The sequence below is a fragment of the Berghia stephanieae genome, chromosome 5, assembly GCF_034508935.2.
Source record: "Berghia stephanieae isolate SIO BIC M18660-M18661 chromosome 5, UCSD_Bste_1.3, whole genome shotgun sequence".
Classification (NCBI taxonomy): Eukaryota; Metazoa; Mollusca; class Gastropoda; order Nudibranchia; family Aeolidiidae; genus Berghia; species Berghia stephanieae.
The window spans coordinates 25,394,260-25,420,187 of record NC_088364.1 but is presented as its reverse complement, the minus strand read 5'-3'; the positions used below and the strand labels follow the sequence as shown (position 1 = coordinate 25,420,187).

Genomic DNA, 25,928 nt, shown 5'->3' with positions numbered 1-25,928 from the left:
AGGTCTTTGTTATTGCTTTTTGCCATCCGCGTTTATTTTATGAGTAATTCTCACTAAACTGTATTAATCAGATTATAAACGTTCAACGTTACACATAGTTTTGTGTGTTGGTCCCTTTTACTTCTGGCATGGCCATGTTCTTAGCCAAGCGCATACTATTTATACTTACTCAATACGATTAAACATTGATTAGGACTGCAGCAACTGTAATGGTCCATGGTGCAATGTTGTTACCATAAGCGATGAAATGATGAAATGGGTGACGTGACGATAATAATATGGTATCTTGTCTTGCCACGGAAGTCAAGCGATGTTAAGCGTGGCCACTGTTGGATGGGAGAACACTGATCGTGGAAAATTATGGCCCCGACGTTGTGTCCGTGGGAAGACAATTTACACACATTACCCCACTCGACTCATGTGTGAATGGGTACTTGACTAAAGGCAGCGATGGATATTTTAAGAGTGTTAGTACAAAAAGACGCCTAACAAGCGAGTGGTACTGTATGATATTAAGATTTGGTTCCATATGGCCTGCTGGGACAATAAATGAAACCTTAATGAATCGCATTGAACACGATAAGCTCGTGGAAATGCGCTATATAGTATGTTCATGTTTTGTATAATGCTCCATATATATATGGGAAACAAAATAGATTTTCAAAGGTACCTCACTTTCCACATTTAAAGAATGCGATGCATTTCCGAAGTCCAAGTTCGATAGTCCTGCTCTAGGGACTTCTTGACATTTAATAAACTACGTAGTCAGGGATTCTGCGGACAAGGGTTGCAGGTACTTATTTCGGCTCGAAACGGGGGCGCCGTCCATTATACGCTTCAGAGGGGTATCCCCATTCCCTCTGTCTTTGATCTTACTCAGCCAGTTTCCCGTAATCGTCTCCCTCCGGACATCGGGGGGCTGGATCGCTGCCATTATCGGGCCCCATTCTCTATGAGTTGTTGCTAGTGTTCCTGACACTATGTGCACCGACTTGCGAAGTTTTACATCCACCTTCTCAACGTTTCTGCTTCTACCCCACACTGGAGCGCAATACTCCGCGGTAGAATAGCATAGTGCCAGGGCGGACGTTCTCAGGAGCGCTTGGCTAGCGCCCCAAGTCGATCCCGCCAGCTTGCTCAGAAGACTGTTCCGCTTCTCTATCTTCCGGGCAAACCCTTTGAGATGCACCCGATAGGTAAGGCTGCGATCCAACGTCACCACTAAATATTTTGGATGCGGCTCATATGGGAATGGCTGGTCCCCGACTAGGACATTCAGTTTGCGGGTGTGCCAAGCACTGCATAGGTGAAATGCAGTGGCCATGGTTTTTGAAGTGTTCATCTTCAGGTACCACTTGTCGAAGTAGGATTTGAGTCTGGTGACGTCCTCGCTGAGTACGCTCTCGAGACGGGTCCACACTTTACTCTCAGTAACGAGTGCCCAGTCGTCCACGTATCCCAGCCTCAGGGAGGAAGTGTTCGGCATATCGCTAATGTAAACGTTAAACAACATTGGCGCAAGTACCGACCCCTGAGGGACCCCATTATTCAATTTCCTCACTTTGCTCTTGACGTCTCCCAGCGCGACCTAGAATTGTCTTTCCCCTAAGATCGAAGAGAACAACTTCAAGGTCTTTTTGCACCTTATGATTTTTGCTAGTTTGAGCATCAACCCTTCGCACCAGACCGTATCGTACGCCGCTGATAGGTCTATAAACACAGCACCTGTTTGCTGTTTTCTCTCGAACCCATGCTCAATATGCTCTGTAAGGGAAATGACCTGCTCCGTGGTGCACCTCCCTTCCCTGAAGCCCGCCTGCTCGGGTGGCAGGGCAGCGTCTAGGACCGGCCCCATCAGTTTAATAAAACACGCTCCAACAATTTGTAAAGACAGCTCAGCAGATATATGGGTCTGTAACTGTCGGCCTCCTTCACCGGTTTCCCGGGCTTCAAGATGGCAACTATCTTCGCATGCTTCCACACTTGTGGAAGCTTTCCTTTTGCAAGGACTGGGACATTGCCTCTGCCAGCCAGGCCCGTGCCATGGGGCCCAGATGCGTCACCATATCGGGATATACACCATCTATCCCTGCTGCTTTGCCGTTCTTTACATCGCTAATGGCTGCACCCCCTTTTCGGGGACTGAACGGGGCCGTCCAGTCCGACTCCTCCGCAGGTAACGAGTCCAAAATCGTATGGTGCGCCTTGCGGACAAAGCCTGATTAGAGACACGTTTGCTACGGTTCTTAATGTTCTTGGCAATTGTGTCTGCCTCACACCCCGGTGCAGCCTTCGCGTAATTCCGGTCTGGGTCCAATTTCGTTATCTGACGCCAAGCGTGGCGGCTGGAGTGTGTAAAGTCGAGACTTTCCACGGTCTCCTGCCACCGTTGCTTCCTTCCCTCTGCCAGAGACTGAAGTAGTCTATCGGCTACGTCCTGGGACTGGGTCTGCTGGTACTCTTTTTACAGCACATCCAACTCTGCTGTCCAGCAAGGGGTGTAGAATTTCTGTTTACCCCTTGGAATAGAACGTTGAGCGCTCTTAACCATTAGCCTGCTAAATCTGGTTATATTCTCGGACTTGGGAGGAATGGCGGGGCAAACCTGCTCGATATAGGAACTGAATTCCTCCCAGTCAGCCTTCCTGAAGTTCCATCTGCAAAGTGGGAGAGACTGCACCCTCGGTATTGTCACCCCCGCTGTGACAAGAACCGGCCTGTGCCGGCTATGCGGAAAGTCCCCGAGAACTGTTCGCTTCACCTGCAGCGGTTCTCCGTTCGCGCCTTTCGTAACGAGGGTGAGGTCTGGAGTATATTCCTTCTTATGGCGGGTACCCCTGAAGGTACCCATGGCTGTAGGATCGTACACTAGGTGTAGATCATTACAGTCCATCTATGAGCGGAGTTGTCTTCCTGCCTCGTTGCAGTCTCGGTAGCCCCATTCGTGATGGTGGCTATTAAAGTCTCCCAGACAGATGGAAGGATGGCTGACCACCGGTACCGGTGGTGTAGTCCAAGTCGCTCTAGGTGGTTTGTAGATATTATGCAAAAACAGTCCACCTACTTCCACGGAAATTCGGTTCACCCCATTGCTGTCTGTTACGCTCTCTATGACCCTTACCTTCGATGGCTCTTTAGCGTAAACGCTAACCCCTCCTTTGAGCCTCGAAGTGTCCTCGCGTTGGACCACCGTATAGCCTTGGATCTGGAATCGGGAAGATGGACCTCAGGTTGTTGATTTTATTTATAACACCATGTTTGTATGCAGCTAGGTTAAACTTTTAGCAAAATCGAGGGATTGTGAAGGCGAAATATACACAATAGTACCGGTAGACCAAATGTGATGTGTTGCTACTGTTGTCATTGGCTAGAGAGAGAGAGAGAGAGAGAGAGAGAGAGAGAGAGAGAGAGAGAGAGAGAGAGAGAAGGGGGGGGGGGGGGAGTGTGTGTATGTGTGTGTATGTGTGTGTATGTGTGTGTGCTTGTGTATGGGAGAGAGAGAGAGAGAGAGTGAGGAAGACAAAGGACACGATCCCTAGAATAAGGAAAGAGAGAAGAAGAGAGAAAGAAGGAATGAGAGGAAAGTAATAAAGGAAGCGAGAGAAAATGGTGGAGTGAAAGAGAGAATGAAATGAAGAGTGCAGAAGAGGTACATGTGGGACAGGTGGAAAGTCCCCACTGATGAAGCGCACTTGCTGTTAGGCAGCTCCTCGACCGAAGTCGATTCGCAGCCACCCAGTGTCTCCTCTTACTGGTATCAAAGCCTGGCAACTTCTCACCAAGCTTAGAGGAGTGTACGTCGCCGCCCCCACGAGAGATTGAATTCGTCCAAACCGACTTCCATCTCGTATATGCATCTCTGTCCGTAGTCAGGGAAGCTGCGTACAAGGGTTGCCGGGAGTTATTTCGGCTCGAAACGGGGGCTCCGTCCATAATGCGCTTCAGAGGGGTATCCCCATTCCCTCTCTCTCCCACTTATTCAGCCAGTTTCCCGTAATCGTCTCCCTCCGGACATTGGGGGGTTGGATCGCTGCCATTATCGGGCCCCATTCTCTAGGAGTTGTTGCCAGAGTTCCTAACACTTGCGAAGTTTTACATCTACATTCTCAACGTTTCTGCTTCTACCCCCCCCCCCCCACCCTGCGGTGGAATAGCATAGTGCCAGGGCGGACGTTCTCAGCGCCCCAAGTCGATCTCCTCAGAAGACTGTTGGTGATATGGCGAATAGTGAAAGAGAGGAATGGTATTGGACATTTTAGGGAGGATGTTGTGATGATGGTGATGATGATGATGATGATGATGACGGCGATGATGATGATGATGATGATGATGATGATGATGATGATGATGATGATGATGATGATGATGATGAATACGATGTTATTTATGTGAATGTGTGTGAGGTGTGTGCGTTTGTATATATGTAAATATATTATGTCATGTATGTTCTTCATAAGATTGTAATAGCACGTGAAACCTAAATGACAAATTGCCACTATTCTGAGTACAATAAAGATAATATGCGAATTTGAATGAGAATACAGACGACCTGCATAGAATTAATGACGTCAGTATCAAACAGGAAGTCTATGCATTGGCATCTTCCATTCCCAGCTGATGCCTTTGTTTTGTATTGCTGTTTTCGTGTTGTCCGGCAGACGGCTCCCAGTGATGAAGTCGAAGTCTCAAGGGCTTCGTGTTCTAAACAAATACATCCCACGACAGAGAAGACAGGATCTTAGCTAGACTTTTGTACAATAGCTGTACGGAGTTCATTCAACTGACTTGTAACAGAGCTGTGGCAATGTTTCCGTAGTGATGTGTCGAGTCCAACAAGATTTGGAGACAACAAAATCACCGGAGAATTTCATCTGTCCTCGGTAGTTTTTATCTCAGACTAAGATGTCACTTTTCACACCACTATGCTATATTTAGAATAACTGCAGGTTAGGCATGAGTTATCACGGAAGAAATAATCATGGTTGGGTTGGTAAGAGAGTGAATGAGTAGTGAAAGTGAAAGCATGAGATGACCATGGCCATGGGAGTTTACAAAAAATCTAAAATGTAACTTGTAACTCACACTCACACTCACACACTTAAAACCAATGTCATATGAAAGACTTGGCAACACTAATAACAAAACAGTCTGAATTTTGTTTCTATTTTGATTAGAAATGTAGTTACGGCAGTTCAAGGTCTAAAATTTCAGACTGATTTTTACCCGGCTGTCATTATCCTAGACACCTGTCTGGGGATAATGAAAATTCGTTCTCGCCAGACACCTGTCTGGGGATAACCAAATTTCGTTATTCCCAGACAGATATTTGAAACTCCGCTCTTTTAAAGAATTATCCACATTCCGGAGTATGGAATGTTTCCAAATGCACATATAGTTATAGAAATAAGGAAAGTTAATAAAATAAAATATCTATAAAAAATTAACCAACATTAAATCAATTGTTACTACATATACACAATATGCGTCGACTTCGAAGTGGGTGTCATGGCCGAATGGTTTAGTCGTCTGCCCTGGAAGTTTTACCAGAATCGACGTTGCAGGTTCAAATCCTGGTTCCGCCACTTTTTTTTTTTTTTTTGCATTCCGTCTTCATTTTACAGTATGGTGCAAGGGATAAATGTCCCATCCATCCTCCCCCCACCTCTTTTTTAAAAAACTCTCTCTCTCTCTCTCTCTCTCTCTCTCTCTCTCTCTCTCTCTCTCGCTCTCTCTCTCTCTCTCTCTCAGTTCCTTTCTTATTTCTAGTTTCTAGCAAACTGTCATATTCATCCCCACTCCGATCTCAAAAAGTGTCTAAAAAGGATAAATAATTAAAAAGCAAACAAACAAATATTGAGAGAGCGACCAAATGGTCAGATAGAGGAGAAAAAAACAAACAATAATTTGTTAAAAATAAAAACAATTTTAAGAAATTCATGCTCAGAAACAAAAGGTCAAACAAAAAGGAGAAAAGAATAGACTCGCACATTAAAAAAAAAAAAGAGGTGGGGGGAGGATGGATGGGACATTTATCCCTTGCACCATACTGTAAAATGAAGACGGAATGTAAAAAAAAAAGGCAGTAGTACTACTACAACCACCACCACCACATCATCACTACCACTACAACCACCACCACATCATCATTACCACTACTACTACTACAACCACCACCACATCATCACTACCACTACTACTACAACCACCACTACCACATCATCATCACTACCATTTGTACTACAACCACCATCACCACCACATCATCACTACCAATACTACTACAACCACCACCACCTCATCATCACTACCATTTGTACTACAACCACCATCACCACCACATATTCATCACCCACCGGTACTACAACCACCACCACATCATTATCATCACGACCACAACTACTACAACCACTATACCACCACCACCTCATCATCACTACCACTACTACTTCAACCACCACCACCACCACCATATCATCATCACTACCACTAACAACAACGATTATCACATCTTCATCATCACTACCATTATTACTACAACCACCAACACCACATCCTCCTACCAACAGTACTACAATGTCCATTAGGTTTTGGAGCTTTACTTCATTTGAAATAAGGAAACTTTGGGATTGTATTTGGCAATGTGTTTATGTATCATAATATAATTCTAATCAGTTATCTATTTAGAACAATACAATAATATGTAAACACAATACCATTCCGCGGGTGGTTGGATGGGAGCATCACCCTTGAATCATATACCTATGATGATCGCATGGGTGTACGATCCGATAGTGATGTCGTTTCTTCTTCTCTTTACTAGCCTATCCTGCTTCTTTGGTTTGTGATTGTATTTTTGACAGGGGATATTTTTTTTTCTGTAAATCTTCTGCCTGTTTGTTCTTGGTTATTTATAATTTAGCTTATAATATCTTTAGGTTATGATTTTGATTTACATTTGTACTATTTTTGTTAGATTGCTTGTTTTTTTTGTTTCAGCGGTCTCTCATATAACCTCAATTGTGTTGGAAGAGACCTAAAGCAACAACAAACAAACAAACAAAACAATACCATTCCAATTCCTTTTTCTTTTGTGTGGAAATTCCTCTTTCGGCATTGAAATTCCTACGAGTGGTGCCTGAAACTCCTGTGAGCCAAATTTAAAGTTGGCGTCTCTGCTTGGAAGGTGCAAATAAATTATTTATTAAAAAAAAGAAAGTTTGTTTTCTCTGGGTACCTAGTCATGAGGGTATCCAGGGGAACGAAGAAGCGGATCGACTGGCAAAAGAGGCGGTGAGCCAAGAATTACAAAAGGGCAGTAAAATCCCACACGCGGATTTAAAGATCAATATAAAAAAACATGTCCGAAAGGAATGGGAACGATCCTGGAGTCGAGATGTACAAAACAAATTAAAACAAATTAAAAATGACCTCGGCCCCAGACCCAACTCGGGGCTAAAAAGAAGAGACGAGGTCAAAATAACTCGACTCCGGATCGGACATACTGCCTTCACTCACCATTTCCTTCTGGAGAGGGATGAAAAACCTCTCTGCAGAAGATGTAACTGTGACCTCACAGTTCAACACATTTTAATTGAATGTACAGAATAAGAACAGATAAGGTCACAACATTATGATAACAGAGACTTGAAGTCTCTGTTCCAGTCGGTCGATCCGCTTACAATTTTAAAGTATCTGCAGGAATGTGAACTCCTGCAGAAATTGTAAATAGATATTTTTACAAAACAAACATGTAACTATATAGATTTTATAAAGATTTTATTACAACAGTACACGTTTTGAGCAGCTATGGCCCCTCAAGGCCGATAAAAACTGATAAAAAACAGAAACGGGCGCTTAAATGACCTATATAGTGTCGAAAGCGCCATTAAACACCTAAAAAAACAAAAAAAAAAACAAACAAACAAACAAAACACATAGGGCCTACTCCCTCTCATTCACAGTATCAGTTTTATCAAACTTTCACACCCACAGACTATCTCAAACGTACACTTTCTCTTAGACTCATCAAAGGCCTAGTTTACCTTAACTACTCAAAAAAAGAGGCATCACTGATCTTATTGTAGTAAAGGAAAACTAGTCCTTTTCTTCTGTGAGTCTGTCTACGTCTTCTAGAAGACAAAACAAGATTATATAAAGAAAAACTTCGTTCAGCATCAGCTGATGAGCATGTTGAGAAGGCATACCGGGATGCCAAGGAAGGGAGAGCTGGAACATGATCTGCCACAGACTTCCAGAAAAGAGTCAGATAATGATTCCAGCTGGGTGGGGTCCCCTACCTCCCATAGTGGGCAGGGAGGTACTTGCTGTGTCTTCTATACCCCTATACATGTTTTCCAATTGCTTTCTGTCTTTGTCTTGGAATGAGATTACTTACTTTTGTCCCGTTGGCTGGGAGGAAAACAGTCCAATGTATAGTTATAGTTATAGTTTTGGGAGATGATATTCTTTTCCCTTGTAAATCATCTCTCTGTTATGTACTCTTATTTTTTATTTTTAACATATGATTTGTAAACATTTGAGTGTATTCCTCTTAGTGGGTTCTTGTGCTGGTGTCTGGGTAAGACTTTTAGGTGATCTTAAACTAAGTACACTGATGGTGTGCTCTTGGAATCTGCATCTGTTCCCTATTTGAACCATTCCTCTTTGTCTTACTTTTTCCTCAAGTCTTTGTAATTATATGTTATACATCTCAATGTTTTTACTATCCAATTTTCTTCCTTTTTACTGGTGCTGATATGACCTAAATGTGTTGCAAGCGCCATAAAACCCTTATAAAAACAAACAAAATAATGATTCCAGTATCAGACTCTCTCACAGGACTGGGCCCCAGTTTCTCAATATATCTAGTCAACTCATGCTTAGGAAGATGACAAAAATCAGGAATTGCAGTGTATACATATACACTGCGAGGCATAAGAGGAATGTTCTTTGGACTGAAAATCCTAATATCCTTCAAAAATTCCAAGCCGGATTGCCCCTCAATGGACATTTCTCAGTTTTGCACCTTTTTTTTGTTGGTTATTTTGTTTTCGCTTTTATTTTTATTTTTTACAAAGATTTGCCAAAATTTGTGGATCGCCCTGATATTTGCGGCCGCAAATAATGCAGATGGCAGCATGATTTTTTTTTTAAAAAGGCGAATTTGGGATTATATTTGACATAGTATTTACATATTTTCATCTTAAATAGATAATATTTTGTCATGTGGAAATTTCCTGTAAGTTCAACCATGACCTTAATCATATATTTTCTGTTGATAAATGCACTCTTCCGAAAGGTCAGATAAAATAAATTAAGTTCACCCATATTGATTTATTCCATATATTATCAAAATGTGTTACAAACCAGAAATGATGCCGCTTGAGCTACAATACATTACACATGCATCTTTTGCAGTTTAAAGTCAATCTGCCAATTCATCTAAATTGATGTCAAATGACAGAAGATTCAGATAAAATGTAGAGCTATCATTATACCCTTGAAGATTTTAAAAATAATCATTTGAGTTAATGCATGATGAAATGATTCTTGATTTAGAAAGTGTAATTTTTGGATTTGGCAGTAATTCTGTGCTTGTTGGCAAAAATTTAACATTGGTTGTACGTAACAATTTTGTCTCCCCAACTCATTTTTAAAAGAATAGAAATGGATGTTATAATGTATTAAAATAATGTATAGTATTAGAGATGAGCACTACTCTGAGTCACTATAAGAATAAGAGTAACACCCCAGGGTGGTTACTTGATCAAAGCCACACAGCGCAATGGATGCCCAATGTCAAAGTTTTATGTTTTTATCCATTTCCTTTTCCCATCCCATTTCTTACAGGCTACTACTACTGGCATGGTGTTGGAGGAGAGTGAATGCTGAAGTCAATGGGTCAGTGCCTGTCGCCGTGTTGTGACCAGCAGGGGCCCACGAGTCCTGCAAACAGCGACACGGGCAACAACAGTCATCCACGGTCTGTCTATATTGCGGGTATCCCTTTGTCAGAGAGCAAGGACACAGGTTGTGGGGAGCCCAATCCTCCAGTCTCCACCCCTGGATCTGAGTGGAAAATGTTCACTCCTTACCCAAAATTGCCTCCAATCAAGAAACAGACTGGGGGTATGGAAGCCAAAAGATTGTCTTTGATTTCAAAGGAAGTATCTGATGCAAAGATTCAGTCCTTGTTTGAAATGTATAAGGATAAAGATGAGGATTGTATTCTGGCTGATGGTACAGAGAGATTTTGTATGGATTTAGAAGTAAAACCTGAAGAATTTGTTGTGTTAGTTCTGGCTTGGAAACTAGGTGCTGAAACCATGTGTGAATTCACTCGGGCTGAATTTGTGTCTGGCTGCAAAGCTATGAAAGTTGATAGCATTAAGGCCATTCAGAGCAAGTTTCCTGAACTACTAGCAGAAGTCAGAGAAAAACAGGCATTTAAGGATCTGTATCGATGGACTTATAAATTTGGCCTTGATTCTGCATCTGGACAAAGGACTTTGCCCACTGACATGGCCATAAGTTTGTGGAAGTTAGTATTTTCACAGCGTGAACCTCCAGTGTTGCAGCGATGGTTGGAGTTTTTAGAAAAGCATACGAGTATCAGAGGAATTCCTAAAGACACATGGGATATGTTCCTGAATTTCGTGGAGCAAGTCGGTGACGATCTTAGCACTTACGATGATACAGAGGCTTGGCCCAGTTTGTTAGATGATTTTGTGGAGTTTGAAAATGATAGACAGAACCAAAATGTGACAACGGATTAATTTCACTCTACCGACCAATCTGTGTCTTAGAATTTCTAGAGACTTTCTTTGTCTGAGCTCAGAATTTCATCATGTGTTTAACGAGGATAAAGATTTTTCTTCTAACACAATTTTGAAATAAATCTATTATGATGATATTGTTCCTTTATAAAAATTAATGAAATGAATAATTTATTGCCAACACCAAAAAATTAGTAGTTTAAGAGTACCAAATGTTGATAGATTTACAGTTGATAGGCTACCTCTTATCAAAAATGAAATTTGCTATATATTTTTTTTTATTAAGTGTAAACTGACCACTTTCATTTTTAGAGCAGTTGAGTGGAAACAAACTTTGAAATGATTCAGCAAGATTTAAGAAAAATGTGCTCATGAATTTATTTTTTTATACAATATAATATAGAATTATATATATATTTATATTTGATTAAATTTTCTATTTCATTAATTTCAAAATTAAAGGGTCCATTTTTATTAATTAGATATAACCTAATCGTCTGTCCTGAAAATGTAGACCGTGATCAGTCAGTTTGTCTTTGAATAAGAATATCCAGATTGCAAGTTTTTCTATGTGTATATGATTAAAAAGGAAATTCAAAAAGACTGTTGCAGTTATTTAGATGATGGCTTGTCAGCAATGACCTGTCTGTAATTCTCACTAGTTATTCAATAGATGAGTAATGATTTACACTCTCTAGATGACAGAAAGTCTTGCTCATGCATAGCAATGTAGCAAACTTGAAAGTTTAAGATTTAGTTGATATTTTTCTGTTCAAAAAGTAAAGACTCAGAACAAGTAAGCGACCAGTCTAGTTCAGTTTACTATACTAGTCATTAAGTTAAACCATCATATTTTTAAATTTTTTTTTAGGGGGGGGGGGGGGGGGGGTTCTTGTGGGTTTTTGGGGATTTAAAAAAAAATTGAATCCATATTTCCTGTGGTATTACGATTATGTATATTATTTTTAACGCATTACATCAATGATCAGTCAATATATGAAGGAAGCTAAAATTGGAACTTTTATGGGAGTCATGTATAGTGAAGAGGTTGTGGTGAATGTATTGATGAAATGTGGTTTTTTGGCTCTGAATTTTGTTTATGAGCTCAAATGTTAGGTTCTGAAGATTCAAAGTTTTGAAATTGTTCAACATAGTGGCTTATGTTTTCTTAAAATCGGATTCAAAACTGCTTTTAAAATTTTTTTGTTATTTGTTATTTATTAATGTTATTCTTCTTTTTTTTTTAAATGGAAACATAACACAATAGTTTGATAACTTTGTTTAGTTCAAAATGTAATCCAACAATAAGCCTTTATCTCAGTTTCATTTCTTAAATACACTCTAGCACGGCTTCCTCAAACATGGATTCCTCATACTCATTTGAATGTCCCAAATTTTTACCTTATTAATCTTTGTTATCATTCCATTCCTTCTTCGTCCTTCCTCGAACTAATTTTTGGCTCGAACATGGTTTCTTCGAACTAATTTCACCCAGCCAACGTTTTAAAAAAAAATTATTAATTAATGGGTTTATTTTAATGTGCCAGGGGATTTCAACCACTGATGATTTACTGTAGCATTGACAGTTGCATATGTGTGTGTATACAATATGATACACATAAAGACACACACAGCCACACACAACCACCATTTCACATAAAACTGACACCTCTCTGCTATTCTTAGCACTTCGCCATTCGCTCTAAATTCAATTCCACATGCCATGATTGACTACGACGGTAAATGAATGTAACATAGCAATCTCCCCCCCTCCCATACACACACACATGCCGACACACAAACAGCTTGCAATATGTCATATATAAAGTTATCTCATTCAACATATCAATGAAATAAATAAATAATAAAGTTCCCTGTCTTCATCCTCAAGCCGAAATTTGTCTTATGGTCTATTCCAAGGGAAGACTGGAATAACCTGGGTGTGAGTTGCAGTGAAGTGCCGCAAATTGAGCTAAGGAGAAGTAGCTTGCTGAAAGCCATTTAAAGCTATGGAGATCAAACTAGGCATCTTTTGGGTGCGTAGCAAGTCTATAATGCTGAGCCTCACTGCCCCCCCCCCCCCCCCCCCCGGCACAGTTTCCTCAAACTACGTTTTCCTACAACTCTTTTGCATGTCTCAGATAAGTTTGAGGAAACCATGCTGGAGTGTAGATTAAAATTCCTTAGTGTTTTCTACTGGGACTCGATTGCAATTGGATTTGTGGTTTGGAGTGTACCTCTGCTATCCTCTTATTCCTGTGCCATAAGATTTTTTTCTTTCTCTTACTTTCAGCTTGACCCAATTATGATTTTGTAATGAAATGTGCACAGATTGATAGTGTCTAGGCAAGTTCAATCACCAGCATTTATGTCATGGAGTAACAAATAACATGGTCCATTTAGTAGTTCTCAAAGGATGATGAGAAAAAAGTTTAAAATGTTGGTTACTTTATAAAGCATTCCTTATACTCATTTCATAAATAGTGTTCACAATTTTGCAAATTCAGAAAAAAGTGTGGAGCAGGCCTTCATATCAATAATAATGAGAAAAAAGGGAATGAATAAGTGCCAAATATAAACAAGGATTAATTAATAAATTAGGGTCAAGGAGCCAAACCTAACTAAATGGTAGACTGCAATATCCATTGTCTGACAGAGAGAATAAATGAGCACATTTGTGTAAACCTTTCTGGGTGAATTCCAGGTTTGGCTCCTGTCTCTGAATGTTTTATACTTTCTGTTTTCATTTGGCACTTCTCTGTTCCCCTTTATTTCACTATTTTACTGCTGACTGCCAATATCATTGTGGATTTTTATACACCTGTTTCCTCTCGATGTGTCCTCAAGTATCATTTAGGATGTTTATCGAGACATCAAAGAAATCTGACTCAACTGTGTTGTGATCCCTCTTCCTTTTTTTTTCTCCCTCCCCTTTCACTTTTTCTTTGAGTATTCATTTGCATTTGATTTTTTTTCTTTCTTTTTTTTTTTGTGCTATGGTTTTGAATATAGGTCTTGAATTATATGAATATGAAAGATGAACAAAATGATAATTGACAAACTTATGCCTTTCAACGCCATTGTCAGAGAAAAAGTCAAATTCCAATACACATGACGATAGTGTTATGACTCCCCACTTTTTTTCTTGATTTTTTTTTCTAATCTAACAAAAGGATGAACTCAAATATTGACCTAGTTGGTTTCATGTGATCTTCAACTGTTGTCATTTGCTTCCTACTTTAATTGCTGTATGATAAATACATCTAATTAAGTAATAAATTATATAATTTAGTGGCTTTTAGGAATTTTGATACTTCATCTATCGGATAAATATTGCTCCCCTTTTTTGATGTAATTTAAATTTATTATATTTGAATGGCTTTGGTTTTTCTGATTTTTTAATTTTGGTAAATAAGTTAATTGAATGTCTAATTGTACCAAAAAGTCCCATTTGTTTGAACGAATTCTTTGTACACATTATTTTTTGTTTGTTTTGGTTCCAACTTTTCCAATTTTAGATTATTGCTTCAAGATTCTGATGTTCCTCTGGTTTTTTAATAAAAATTGGATAAAATGTTTTTGTTTTACACTCCTGACGTTCTGTTTCCAAATTTGAACTACGCCTACATGTGTTCTAAAGCATTATAAAGTAATATGCTTGAAACAGAATGAAGTTCTGGCATTTCAGTTTTATTGGTTTGTTTTTTTGTTTTTTCATGGAATCTGAAGTTGAGAAAAGATTTTAAAGAAAGAAAGAAATGTACAGGTTTTTATTATGTTGAATGGCTTTGAGACAGTTGTGATAGCTACAGCGCCAGCACATTGGTATCATAACTTCACATATGCTTGCATTCTCCATTCCTTAAGCCTTAAGTCTGTGGTTTTAGTGTTGTATCATTTGGTGTAAGCTTATTTTTGCAATCATGAAATGTACATGAATAATGGTAATGCAAAGAGTGAAAGGTATTTTTAAAAAATTTTTTAGACACCCACCTGCCATCACAACTTCGGAAAGAATGTATTCATCCTATTTCCAATATGTTTTTTTTTTTTTTTAAATTTATTTATTATAATGTATGATGTTAAATACTATAGATATGAAATATGTATAGTCGAAACAAAATAGAATGTTTCAAGAGAAATTTTGTAAGTGTTTGAGTGCAATGCTTTTTTTTTTTTTTTTTTGTTTTGGTTTCCATGTTTTCGACTTCTAATAATAAGACTGATTTTGTCATTGGTTTGCAAACACAAAAGTAATGAAATACACTAGTGGTCATCTGCCTACACAATCTCCCTTGAGATGTCCTTATAATGTGTTCTACCTGAACAAGACTTGTGATACATCAATCATATAATGAATTCAATGAATCTCACTCCAGCCCTGAAATACAGCTGTTACCAATTGGTTAGAAGAATTGCAAAGCTATACTCGTTTTCATTTTCTTTATTTTACTGGGTGGGGTTCCTGACCTCCCATAGTGGGCAGGGGGTACATACTCTGTCTTCTATCCCCTTATACCTGTTTTCCAACATGCTTTCTGTCTTTGTCTTGGAATGAGGTTACTTGGTTTTGTCCTGTCCCTGGCCGGAATCCTAGCTGGGAGGAAACAGTCAAATGCATAGTTATTGTTTTGGGAGATGATATTTTTTTCCTTGTAAATCATCTCTCTGTTATGTATTATTATATTTGTTATATTCAATGTATATTGTAAGCATTTGAGTGTTTTCCTCTTTGTTGGCTTTTGTGCTTGTGTCCGGATCAGACTTATAGGTGATCTCAAACTAAGTACATTGGTGGTATGCTCTTGGCATCTACATCTGATCTCTATTTGTTCCCAGTTCCCCTATGTCTTACTTTTACTTGGGTGCTTTAATTGTAATTCTAGAACTTTTTACTATCCCATTTTCTTGCTTTTTATTGGCGCTGATATAACCTAAATGTGTTGCAAGCGCCGTAAAACCCTTAAAAACATTTTCTTTATTTTATTTTTTTTCACCCGCCGAGGTTGAAGGTATTATAAAAATTTCTGCCAGAAAAACAATATTTACAATGATATTATTTCTGTTATTGATAATAATTCAGTATTACTTGATAGAAATATTCTGGGTGGGGTTCCTGACCTCCCATAGTGGGCAGGGAGGCACTTACTGTGTCTTCTATCCCCCTGTATCTGTTTTCCAAATTGCTTTCTGTCTTTGTCTTGGAATGAGATTACTTGGTTTTGTCCTGGCCCTGGCAAATGATAGTGTTGGGACATGATATATTTTCTTTGTAAATCATCTCTCTGTTATGCATTGTATTATGTTTTGTTTACATATTATATATGATGTGTAAACATTTCAGTGTATTCCTGTGCCTGTGTATGGATGAGACTTTTAGGTGATCTCTTGATTGTGTGCTCTTGGAATATACACCTGTTTCCTATTTGAACCAATTCCCCTTTGTGTTACCTTTTCTTGAGTGCTTTAATTGTAATTTAAGAACTTATTACTATCCCATTTTCTTCCCTTTTTATGGTGCTGATATGACATTAATGTGTTGCAAGCGCCGCAAAAACAAGACAAACAAAACATATTTGAATCACCGCCTTTGTCTTACTTTTCCTTTGGTGCTTTTAACTTCAGGTCTGGAACCTTTCCCTTTTCACTTTCCTTTTAACTGGTGTTGAAATGACCTAAAAGTTTTACAACAGCCGTAAAAACCCAGAACAAAAAAATTATGGACTGGTCACAATGACAAAATATAGAGAGAAAAGAATGGAATTATAGCAGAGCATAAGACTAAGGCATTTTTATTTTAAAATAAAAGGAGAGATTCCACTAATACTTCACAATGGGTATTAAAATTGACTTTCTCTCTCTCTCTCTATCTCTTTCTCTCTCTCTCTCTCTCTCTCTCTCTCTCTCTCTCTCTCTCTCTCTCTCTCTCTCTCTTTCTCTTTCTCTTTCTCTCTCTCTCTCTCTCTCCTTTTTTTTTCCTAACTCTGCATGTGTGTGATATAAAATATATAACAAAGAAATCCTTGCATTTACTAGTCGAATTTTGAATAATGATGATGTTCTTTCCTTTTCTTTTTTTTTTTTCGTGTTTCAATAATATGTCTCAGTTCATTGTAACTAAGTCTATATTTGCCACTACATATAAGAAAGCAGAGTCTAAATTGTTTTTTTTTTTTAGAAAACTGAATTTTGAAATTATTTTATGACTTGTATTTAAAGGCACATTGTCAAGTCAAATGCTATGAAATTATGTTTGTCATTACTCTTGGCTTTGATATTGCTTTTTTTTTAAATTGTATATATATATATATATATATATATATTTTATTTTTTTTTCAAATTTACCTCTTCATGTTTTCAGTTGCTGAAGCTGAAAGTAAAGCAATTTACATAACAATTGTTCATATTTCTTCATGGAAAATAAAACAGAGTTTATCTTTATGATTGTTACTGGGGATTTGTCTTCCTAAGGCCGAGGCAAAGACAAAATATTTGTTTGTTGTCATTTTTGGATTGGCCATCACAACAAAGCTACCTGAAACTGTGGACTGGAAGAATGTCCCTAAGTAAAGGATTATAACTGTCTTTTATTAAAAAATAAAAACATAACAAGGAATATCTTAGGCTTAGTGATAAAAACAAAACAAAAATAAACTTAAGGTCGAGACATGGCGTCTATAAGGCGGCATTTTTATCATGTATTTGGACAGGGACGCTGCTGTTACTAGCCAGGTACTTATTTTACACCTCGGTGCAGTGAGAGAATTGAGTTAAGAGCCTTTTCCAGGGGCTTTGTGCTGCCCAGAGTAGGACTCCAACCAGGGACTTACCTATCCAAAGGTAAATGTCATATAAAAAATAGACCCTGGAGGAATGATGATAGAACAGGTCTGCTATCATCGTATTCTTAATTTTTTCTTATTATTTTTTTGTTAGCTGAAGAGATTTCTGACCGGAAATCATTAATTTTATAAAAGCTGTTATATTCACATCAGTTCAATGCTTTTACAAAACTGAATAGATTATTAAGTTGTTTCATATTATTTGTCGTTGTAATGAATAGGAGCATCTTTGAAATTTAATGGTTAAACTGCCAATCTCTGCTTCTCAACCCATCTAATATAGAAATTATTCCCTAACTTTCTGTGGCTAGTGGTAGGGTCTCTTTTATCCCATTTCTTTTTGGCTTTTTGACCTTGTCCTATAGTAAGTTATATTGGAAAAATGGGGGCAGTTGGATGTGAACTTGGGTGTTTTTCTGTGTATCAGATATTTTTGTTCTCTGTACTGTAAATCATTTCTGCTAGTGGATGTGTCTATTATTTGTATTAGCGTCTGATTTTGTTACTCTAGGTGCTACCCTATGCTAGCATCCATGTGAGACTTGGGGTGGACTTAATTATAAACCACCTCATCAATTTAGTATTATGCTGGAATGAACTAGACAAAAGTTTTATGTCAAGATAGTCAGAATTAGGAATTGCATGTGTTTGTAAGTTTAAGAGACAAAATTCAATCCATTCATTTATATCACTTGTTTTTGCTCAAATTTGGATAGATTTGATTTTGAACATCAGATTCATCACGACATGAGATCTTTTTTGAGGTGATTAGTCTCGTGTAGAAGGGCTTACTCTTTTTGTTCTTATGATTCTGTGACTTAACACATTGTTGCAGGCAATTTACTCTATTAACTGTCTGTTGTGTTGTATAGGTGCCATTTTATTTTTCCTTGAGTTCAAAATGACCTTGAAGTGTCACAAGGACTGTTTGACTTATAAAGCATTATAAATAGCCTCCTTCTCATTGTTGGATAGAATGAAGCTTCTTTTACTCTTGCCACAATGTCGACAAACACTCTTTGGTGCCACTTCACAATTTGAACAAAACAAGTAGGCAAATCTAACTAACATATCCCACTTCTGAAAAGTAAAAGTTGGTGATGCAGGCAATGATTTAAGATAAAAATCGCAAACGGTTGTGCACGATACATTGACAAAGCAAGATGATTCAGTTCAAGAAAAAAACTGTTCCCCTGAGATATTTTTCTGGGGGGTTTTTTTGTGGTTTTTTTTTTTTTGCCTGCCACCATTTCCTGCAAGCATTTTCAGATTTTCAGGGGGCGTGGTCCCCACTGTTAAGTCTTACCCTGTTTAGTACTGGGAAAGCTATTTAGATTTATGTGATAATAGGGGCCCTCCAATCAATTTCAATCTGGCAACAGTTGATGATCAATAACATATCAGAATTTTGTAAAATTGCTTTGTGGATTATTTGTAACTTTGATGTATTATGAATTTTTTTTGTAATGGGATTGTATGATTCATTAGTTGATATGCAAATAATGATTCACAAACTTGTCACATCCACATATTGTCAATTATTATCGTAACTTTCAGCTTTATCTAAATTGCATTAGGTTTGATTGGAAAGCTAACAGTATAACATATATAATGTATAAATTCTTTATGCAAAGCTTAAAGATTGACTGTTTCATTTCATTATTATATTGGGTGATCACAAATAAACGCATCGCTCTTTGTCGGCTTGTATTTCTAAGACTCTTCATTGGATCTCTTTCAAATTCAAAACACATAAAACAAATCGTTATATGAGACTGTCAAAATTTCATGAATATTAATTGAGAAACAAAAAAGATACAGTGATTTTTCAAAACCATGTTCAGAAATACAATATCAGAGAAAAATGATGCAACATTACAGAGAGTAAAATGGCGATGATCTTTACTTATGTTCCTGGGTGGGGTTCCTGACCTCCCATAGTGGGCAGGGATGTTTACTGTATCTTCTATCCCCTTATATCTGTTTTCCAACTTGCTTTCTGTCTTTGTCTTAGAATGAGATTACTTGGTTTTATCCTGGCACTTGCTGGATACCCTGGCTGAGAGGGAAACAGTCAAATGTATAGTTAGTTTTGGGAGATGATATTTCTTTCCTTGCAAATCATCTCTCTGCTATGCACTGTATTATATTTTGTTTACATATTATTTTGGATTTGTAAACATTTGAGTGTACTCCTCTTAGTGGGGAGCTGTGCTTGTGTCTGTATGAGATTTTTAGGTGATCTCAAACTAAGTACTTTGATAGTGTGCTCTTGGTATCTACATCTGTTTCCTATTTGAACCAATTCCCCTTTGTCTTAGCTTTTCTTTGGTGGTGCTTTAATTGTAATTCAAGAACTTATTACTATCCCATTTTCTTCCTTTTTACTGGCGCTGAAAAGACCTTAATGTGTTGCAAGTGCTGTAAAAGCCTTGAAAACGAAAACAGCATTACTTATGTTGCCATTTTTAGCAAACTTTAATTATGTCACCTAAAACATTATTTTCATTATAATTCACATCATGTAAGAAATTGTCTTTGTAGCACACTCACATACTGATTTGGTCCAAAAATTACAAAGCTAGCACTTAAAGCGATGAATTATGAATACCTCCGCCATCCTCTATAATGACACAACATAATCTCTTTTTCCGACTTGAAAAGCACTTCCGAATTTCCTCAATGGTTATCTCCTCCCATCATAAAATAATTCCTTCTCTCAAGGTTTTTTCTGTGAATGCGGATCTTTGTCCACTATAACCTTCTCAGTCAAAGAATTCAAAATCCAGGTGATTGAGGAGGCCAGTTGTCTTTCTCTATGAAATGAATATTCTTACTTTGAAGAAAAGCTTGTGTTTTTTTGCTCATATGGGATGTAGCATCATCTTTTTGAAAAAGGAAATTCCCTCCTGGATAATGTTCACAAAAGATTTTCTTACAATAGTTTTATTTAATTATCAGTATTGCCCTTAGTCTTTGTTGTGTCAATGAAGTGTATTTGGGGCTTGCCATTCCATGAAAAATCAGCTGAAACCATTATTTTCTTTTAAAAACGATTTTGTTCAAGATATAGGCTGTTGATTGGGATTTGTGATTTTTTTCTGTTCACACACTACATCGTGATGACAATTATTATACACTTCTAACATTCAATCCTTTTCGTCAATGAACACAATAATTTTAACGGTATCTGTAGAAAACTTATCGAGTAGCTTCCTTGCTCTATGTTTATGTTTATTTAACACACTGGTAGGCTATCTTGATGTTTGGTATTTAGTTCTTTTCATATGATATTTTGCACAGAAGTTTTCAAGGCATTGCAACAAATGTCTTCTTTAAAGAATTACAATATGCAAATACCACAAATAATTTGCGTCATCTTTTCATCGATATCGAAATTTTTAGGTGGTGTTACAAGATTTTATATTATTCAAAAATCGCTCATTTAATTATTTTGATATTTTGCAATTTTATTAACAAAGAATAAAAAAGTAGTGAAAATTTTGAAAAGATATATCTTTTTACAGCAGAAAGAAATAAACAGCAGCATGTTTTTTTGTGACCACCCAAAATGTGTCTACTGCACAGTGGAATCCGCATAAAGTCAACACTCAAGTCAACTTCTGCTTAAGGTCAACATCTTTCATTGGTTTCAAATTTTCTATCTTTTAACTAAGTGGTTCATTTCATAATGGATAAAGTCAATCTTGCTAAAGTCAACCAATTTTTCTGGTCCAGTACTGTTGGCTTTGTCAGGATTCCACTGTGGAAAGAACTCGAATATTGTCAAATATCATTTTTGGATTGAAATATGTCTTGTATGGTTACTAATAGCTGAATGAATAGAATTCCTCTCACTTAGTTTTGTTAAGAAGAGAGATTCACACTAGAGAAAGAATTGAAATTGAAATTTTGTAGTTGTCATATTCTTTTTGCTTCGTTTTGCTTTATATTTTTTTTTAATGGGGACAGCCATCTTGTGGTGCTAAATTCTTCAGGTCATTCCAAAATATCTTCCTATAATGTGTGACATGATTTATGATGCGATACAAGTAAGTTTTGAACCTGTTTTATTTTATTTTCTGGGTGGATGGGGTATTGGTGGGGGGGGGGGGGGGGGGGGGGTTGGGTGTTGTCAAATTGCCATTCTCATTTCCAGGCTTTTTCATCTTTTGCCCTCCTAAGTCATATTTTTCTGAGTGAGGTTCCCGACCTCCCATAGTGAGCAGGGAGGTACTTGCTGTGTCTTCTATACCCCTATATCTATTTTCCAATTGCTTTCTGTCTTTATCTTGGAATAAGATTATTTAGTTTTGTCCTTGGCTGTGAAGGGAAACAAGTTCTGTTGATTGTACATTTAGAATATTTTTACTTTTCAATTTTCTTCCCTTTTACCGGTGCTGATATTATCTAAATGTGTTGCAAGCGCCGTAAAAAACAAACAAAGACAATGTCATATATTTCCTCTGTCCTCCTACGTCCTTCTTCTTCTCCCAAGTGGCACAAAAAAAAGAAGAAAAAAAATGACCAGGCTATGTCTAGGATACTTTTTATTTGGACGGATACAGTAGGATGTTTATATGAGAGTTGGAATATTTTTTCCTTTCTTCTATATTCCTTCATTTTAATCATTTATTTTGTGACGGTTTTGGCAGGGATCTTGTACCTGTGTTCGGAAGGAATGCTTAGTAAAGTTTTAGACTGGAAACACTCTTGGGATCAACTTCTGTTTCCTCTTATTGTTTTCCATTTTCTAATGTGTTGGTAATAGTAAAAGTGCTGATTACTTCTTTAAACTGTCCTAACTTCTTACTCCTGGGTGGGGTTCCTGACCTCCCATAGTGAGCAGGGATGTACATACTGTGTCTTCTATCCCCCTATATTTTATTTCCAACTTGCTTTCTCTCTTTGTCTTGGAATGAGATTACTTGGTTTTATCCTGACCCTGGCTGAGAGGGAAACAGTCAAATGTATAGTTAGTTTTTGGAGATGATATTTTTTTTCCTTGTAAATCATCTCTCTGTTATGCACTGTACTGTTTAGTTAATATTATAATTATATATGATTTTGTAAACATTTGACTGTATCCCTCTTAGTTGGGACCTATGCTTGTGTCTGGATGAGACTTTAAGGTGATCTCAAACTAAGTACTTTGATAGTGTGCTCTTGGAATCTACATCTGTTTCCTATTTGAACCAATTCCCCTTTGTCTTACCTTTTCTTGGATGCTCTAATTGTAATTCTAGAACTTTTTACTATCCGATTTTCTTCCTTTTTACTGGCGCTTATATGACGTTAATGTGTTGCAAGCGCCGTAAAACCCTTAAAAACAAAACAAACAACTCCTTACTCCTGGCTGGGGTTCCTGACCTCCCATAGTGGGCAGGGGGGTACATACTGTGTCTTCTATCCCCTCATATCTGTTTTCCAACATGCTTTTTGTCTTTGACTTGGAATGAGATTACTTGGTTTTGTCCTGGCCCTGGCCGGGGTCCTAACTGGGAGGGAAACAGTCAAATGCACAGTTATTGTTTTGGGAGATAATATTTTTTTTCCTTGTAAATCATCTCTCTGTTATGTATTATTATTTTTATTTTGAATGTATAATGTAACCATTTGAGTGCGTTCCTCTTTGTTGGGATTTGTGCTTATGTCTGGATGAGACTTGTAGGTGATTTCAAACTAAGTACATTGGTGGTATGCTCTTGGAATCTACATCTGATCCCTATTTGTTCTCAGTTCCCCTTTGTCTTACTTTTTCTTGGGTACTTTAATTGTAATTCTATAACTTTTTACTATCCCATTTTCTTCCTATTTACTGGCGCTGATATAACCTAAATGTGATGCAAGCGCCGTAAAACCCTTAAAAACAAAAACAAACTTTTTCTTGTGTGTTTTAATTGTAATTATAGAACTTTTTACTATCCCATTTTCTTCCTTTTTATTGGCGCTGATATAACCTAAATGTGTTGCAAGCACTGTAAAACCCTTAAAAACAAAAAACAAACAAAACAACTCCTTACTCTTTCCTGACCTAAAGATATTGCAATATACTCCATTGAAACATTTGCATTGTGCCAATAACAAATTCTTCATGGTTTTGAGATTTGTAAATCGTTACACATATTGGAAAAATAAATTGTGTGTGTGTGTGTGTTTGTGTGTGTATGTGTATTTGCAGTGTATCTGTGGTTTTATGGTTAATTGGAAATGTTCAAGATTATTATGGAGTAATGCTTAGTTACAATATACCTTTGCAAAAATGATAGATCCACATACCGTAATTTGGAATTGGAAAACTGAAATGATGTATCAACATAACATGCCCTTTCATCATTGTCACTCCCTGTCATACATTTCATTCATCTATAGATCATTTCATGCTACAACAAACCTTTTTGCGTAAAGAACGAAAGATGTTCACTTTTCAACAATCATTGAAGCTAACAAGGTCTATGAAATGGTTTCCATGTTTTGTGTGTTTGTGTTTTTCTGTATGCAGTCAGTTTGTTTGGTTGTTTCTGTTTCTTTAGCCGCACTGTATATATTTTTTTAAAAATTTTATTTTACTTGATTGGGCTGATAAATCAGCTTTTATACATCTCTGCTGTTAACCCGTCGTTGAACCAGCCTTAGCTCCTTCACAGACACTGGCTCATTTGAGTTTGGTTCCAATATCACAAGGAGTATTTTTTCTTTTGTAGAAGTTTTAAAAGTTGTTATGATATATCAGATCTTTTGAATGCAAGGTTCAGTCACAAGAGTATTAATGGATTTATATTTTTTTTCTAAAGGAAATAATGTAGATTTTTACTTCCTTGATGAGTCAGATTGTGAAGGATTTAAATTTAGCAAGGTTCGGCTGCAATTCTAACACTGGATTTGTGAAAGCAAGATTAGATATACATTGGAGTTCGCACAAAGTCAACTTCTGCTTAAAGTCAACACCTCTTATTGGTCTCAAATTTTCTGTTCCTTTTATACAAGTGTTTTAATTGATACTGGATAAAGATAAACTTGATTAAAGCAAGTCAACCAATCTTTCTGGTTCGGTGGTGTTGATTTTATTTGGATTCCATTGTAACTAGAAAATTTTGACCGGAAAGTATTTGATAATAAATTTAATTTTATAAACAAAATAAATGATTTTGTAACTTTCATTTAGGATGACAAAAAGAAAACAAAAAAAAGTTGTGAATTTGAGTCAATTAGGATGTAGTTACTTTGTATTCATCCTTGTATATATGTCATGGGATGGATAAGCATCCTGGTCTGAGGTAGGAAGCAATATTTCATAGAGTCTGGATGAATGATGGATGTGTGTTGGTACAATTGACTACCATTATCTGCATTGCATATATACCTACACCTTGATCATTTCTCTCGGGATGTGACTAAAGTTTCAACATTTTGAACGATTTATAAATGAATTTGATGGATTTACAGAATAATTATGTATCTTTATTTGCGCCTGTCCTTTGATGCCTTCTATAATATGAATGTCTATTATTATTATTATTATTATTATTATTATTATTATTATTATTATTATTATTATTATTATTGTTATTGTTATTGTTATTATTATTATTATTATTATTATTATTATTATTATTATTATTATTATTATTATTATTATTATTATTATTATTATTATTATTATTATTATTCATTATTATTATTATTATTATTATTATTCCCAAGTATAGATGTGATAGGTACATGCTATGTAATTTTGTATTGAATGACTTGTAAAATTTCTTTCTTTTAAATTTCACTCAGGCTCCAATAATAGCTGAACCACTATACTATAACCTTGCTAATGAGTTACGGTCGTATAAGTAGCGCCATATTGTGCTCTGCTCTGATTATTTATATTTGTGGTGAAGGAGGACCTTCTACATTGACATTGCACTTAGACGGCTGACAGCTTGCTCATTTAGATGTATACATATCTTTTTAGATTTTTTTATTGTAACTATTTTTTTTCACAACAAATACAGCTTTTCTACATCTTTGAATTTAACTTCAAGCATTTTTTTTCAAGAAATTGAAAAACATGCTATATGATTATAATATACATACTATTTCCTTAACCTTTTATTGGAGTTTGGGTTTTTTTTTTTTACTCTCATGCCAGTTGACCTATTAGCGATTTTAAAAATATTTCCTGGGTGGGGATCCTGACCTCCCATTGTGGGCGGGGAGGTACATGCTGTGTCTTCTATCTCCACATACCCGTTTTCCAATTGTTTCCTGTCATTGTCTTGGAATGAGATTACTTAGTTTTGTCCTGATCCTTGCCGGAGCT

General features: G+C 37.0%; 1 protein-coding gene across 1 annotated transcript; it reads left to right on the top strand.

Annotated features, from left to right (window-relative positions):
- The first annotated feature begins 4,601 nt into the window (after positions 1-4,601).
- LOC144972655 (DCN1-like protein 3) lies at positions 4,602-25,717 on the top strand. The gene is made up of 2 exons (XM_078914134.1): positions 4,602-4,880; positions 9,850-25,717. Exon 2 carries the CDS (start codon positions 9,885-9,887, stop codon positions 10,773-10,775), a length of 891 nt encoding a protein of 296 aa, XP_078770260.1. The 5' UTR covers positions 4,602-4,880; positions 9,850-9,884; the 3' UTR covers positions 10,776-25,717.
- Positions 25,718-25,928: the final 211 nt, after the last annotated feature.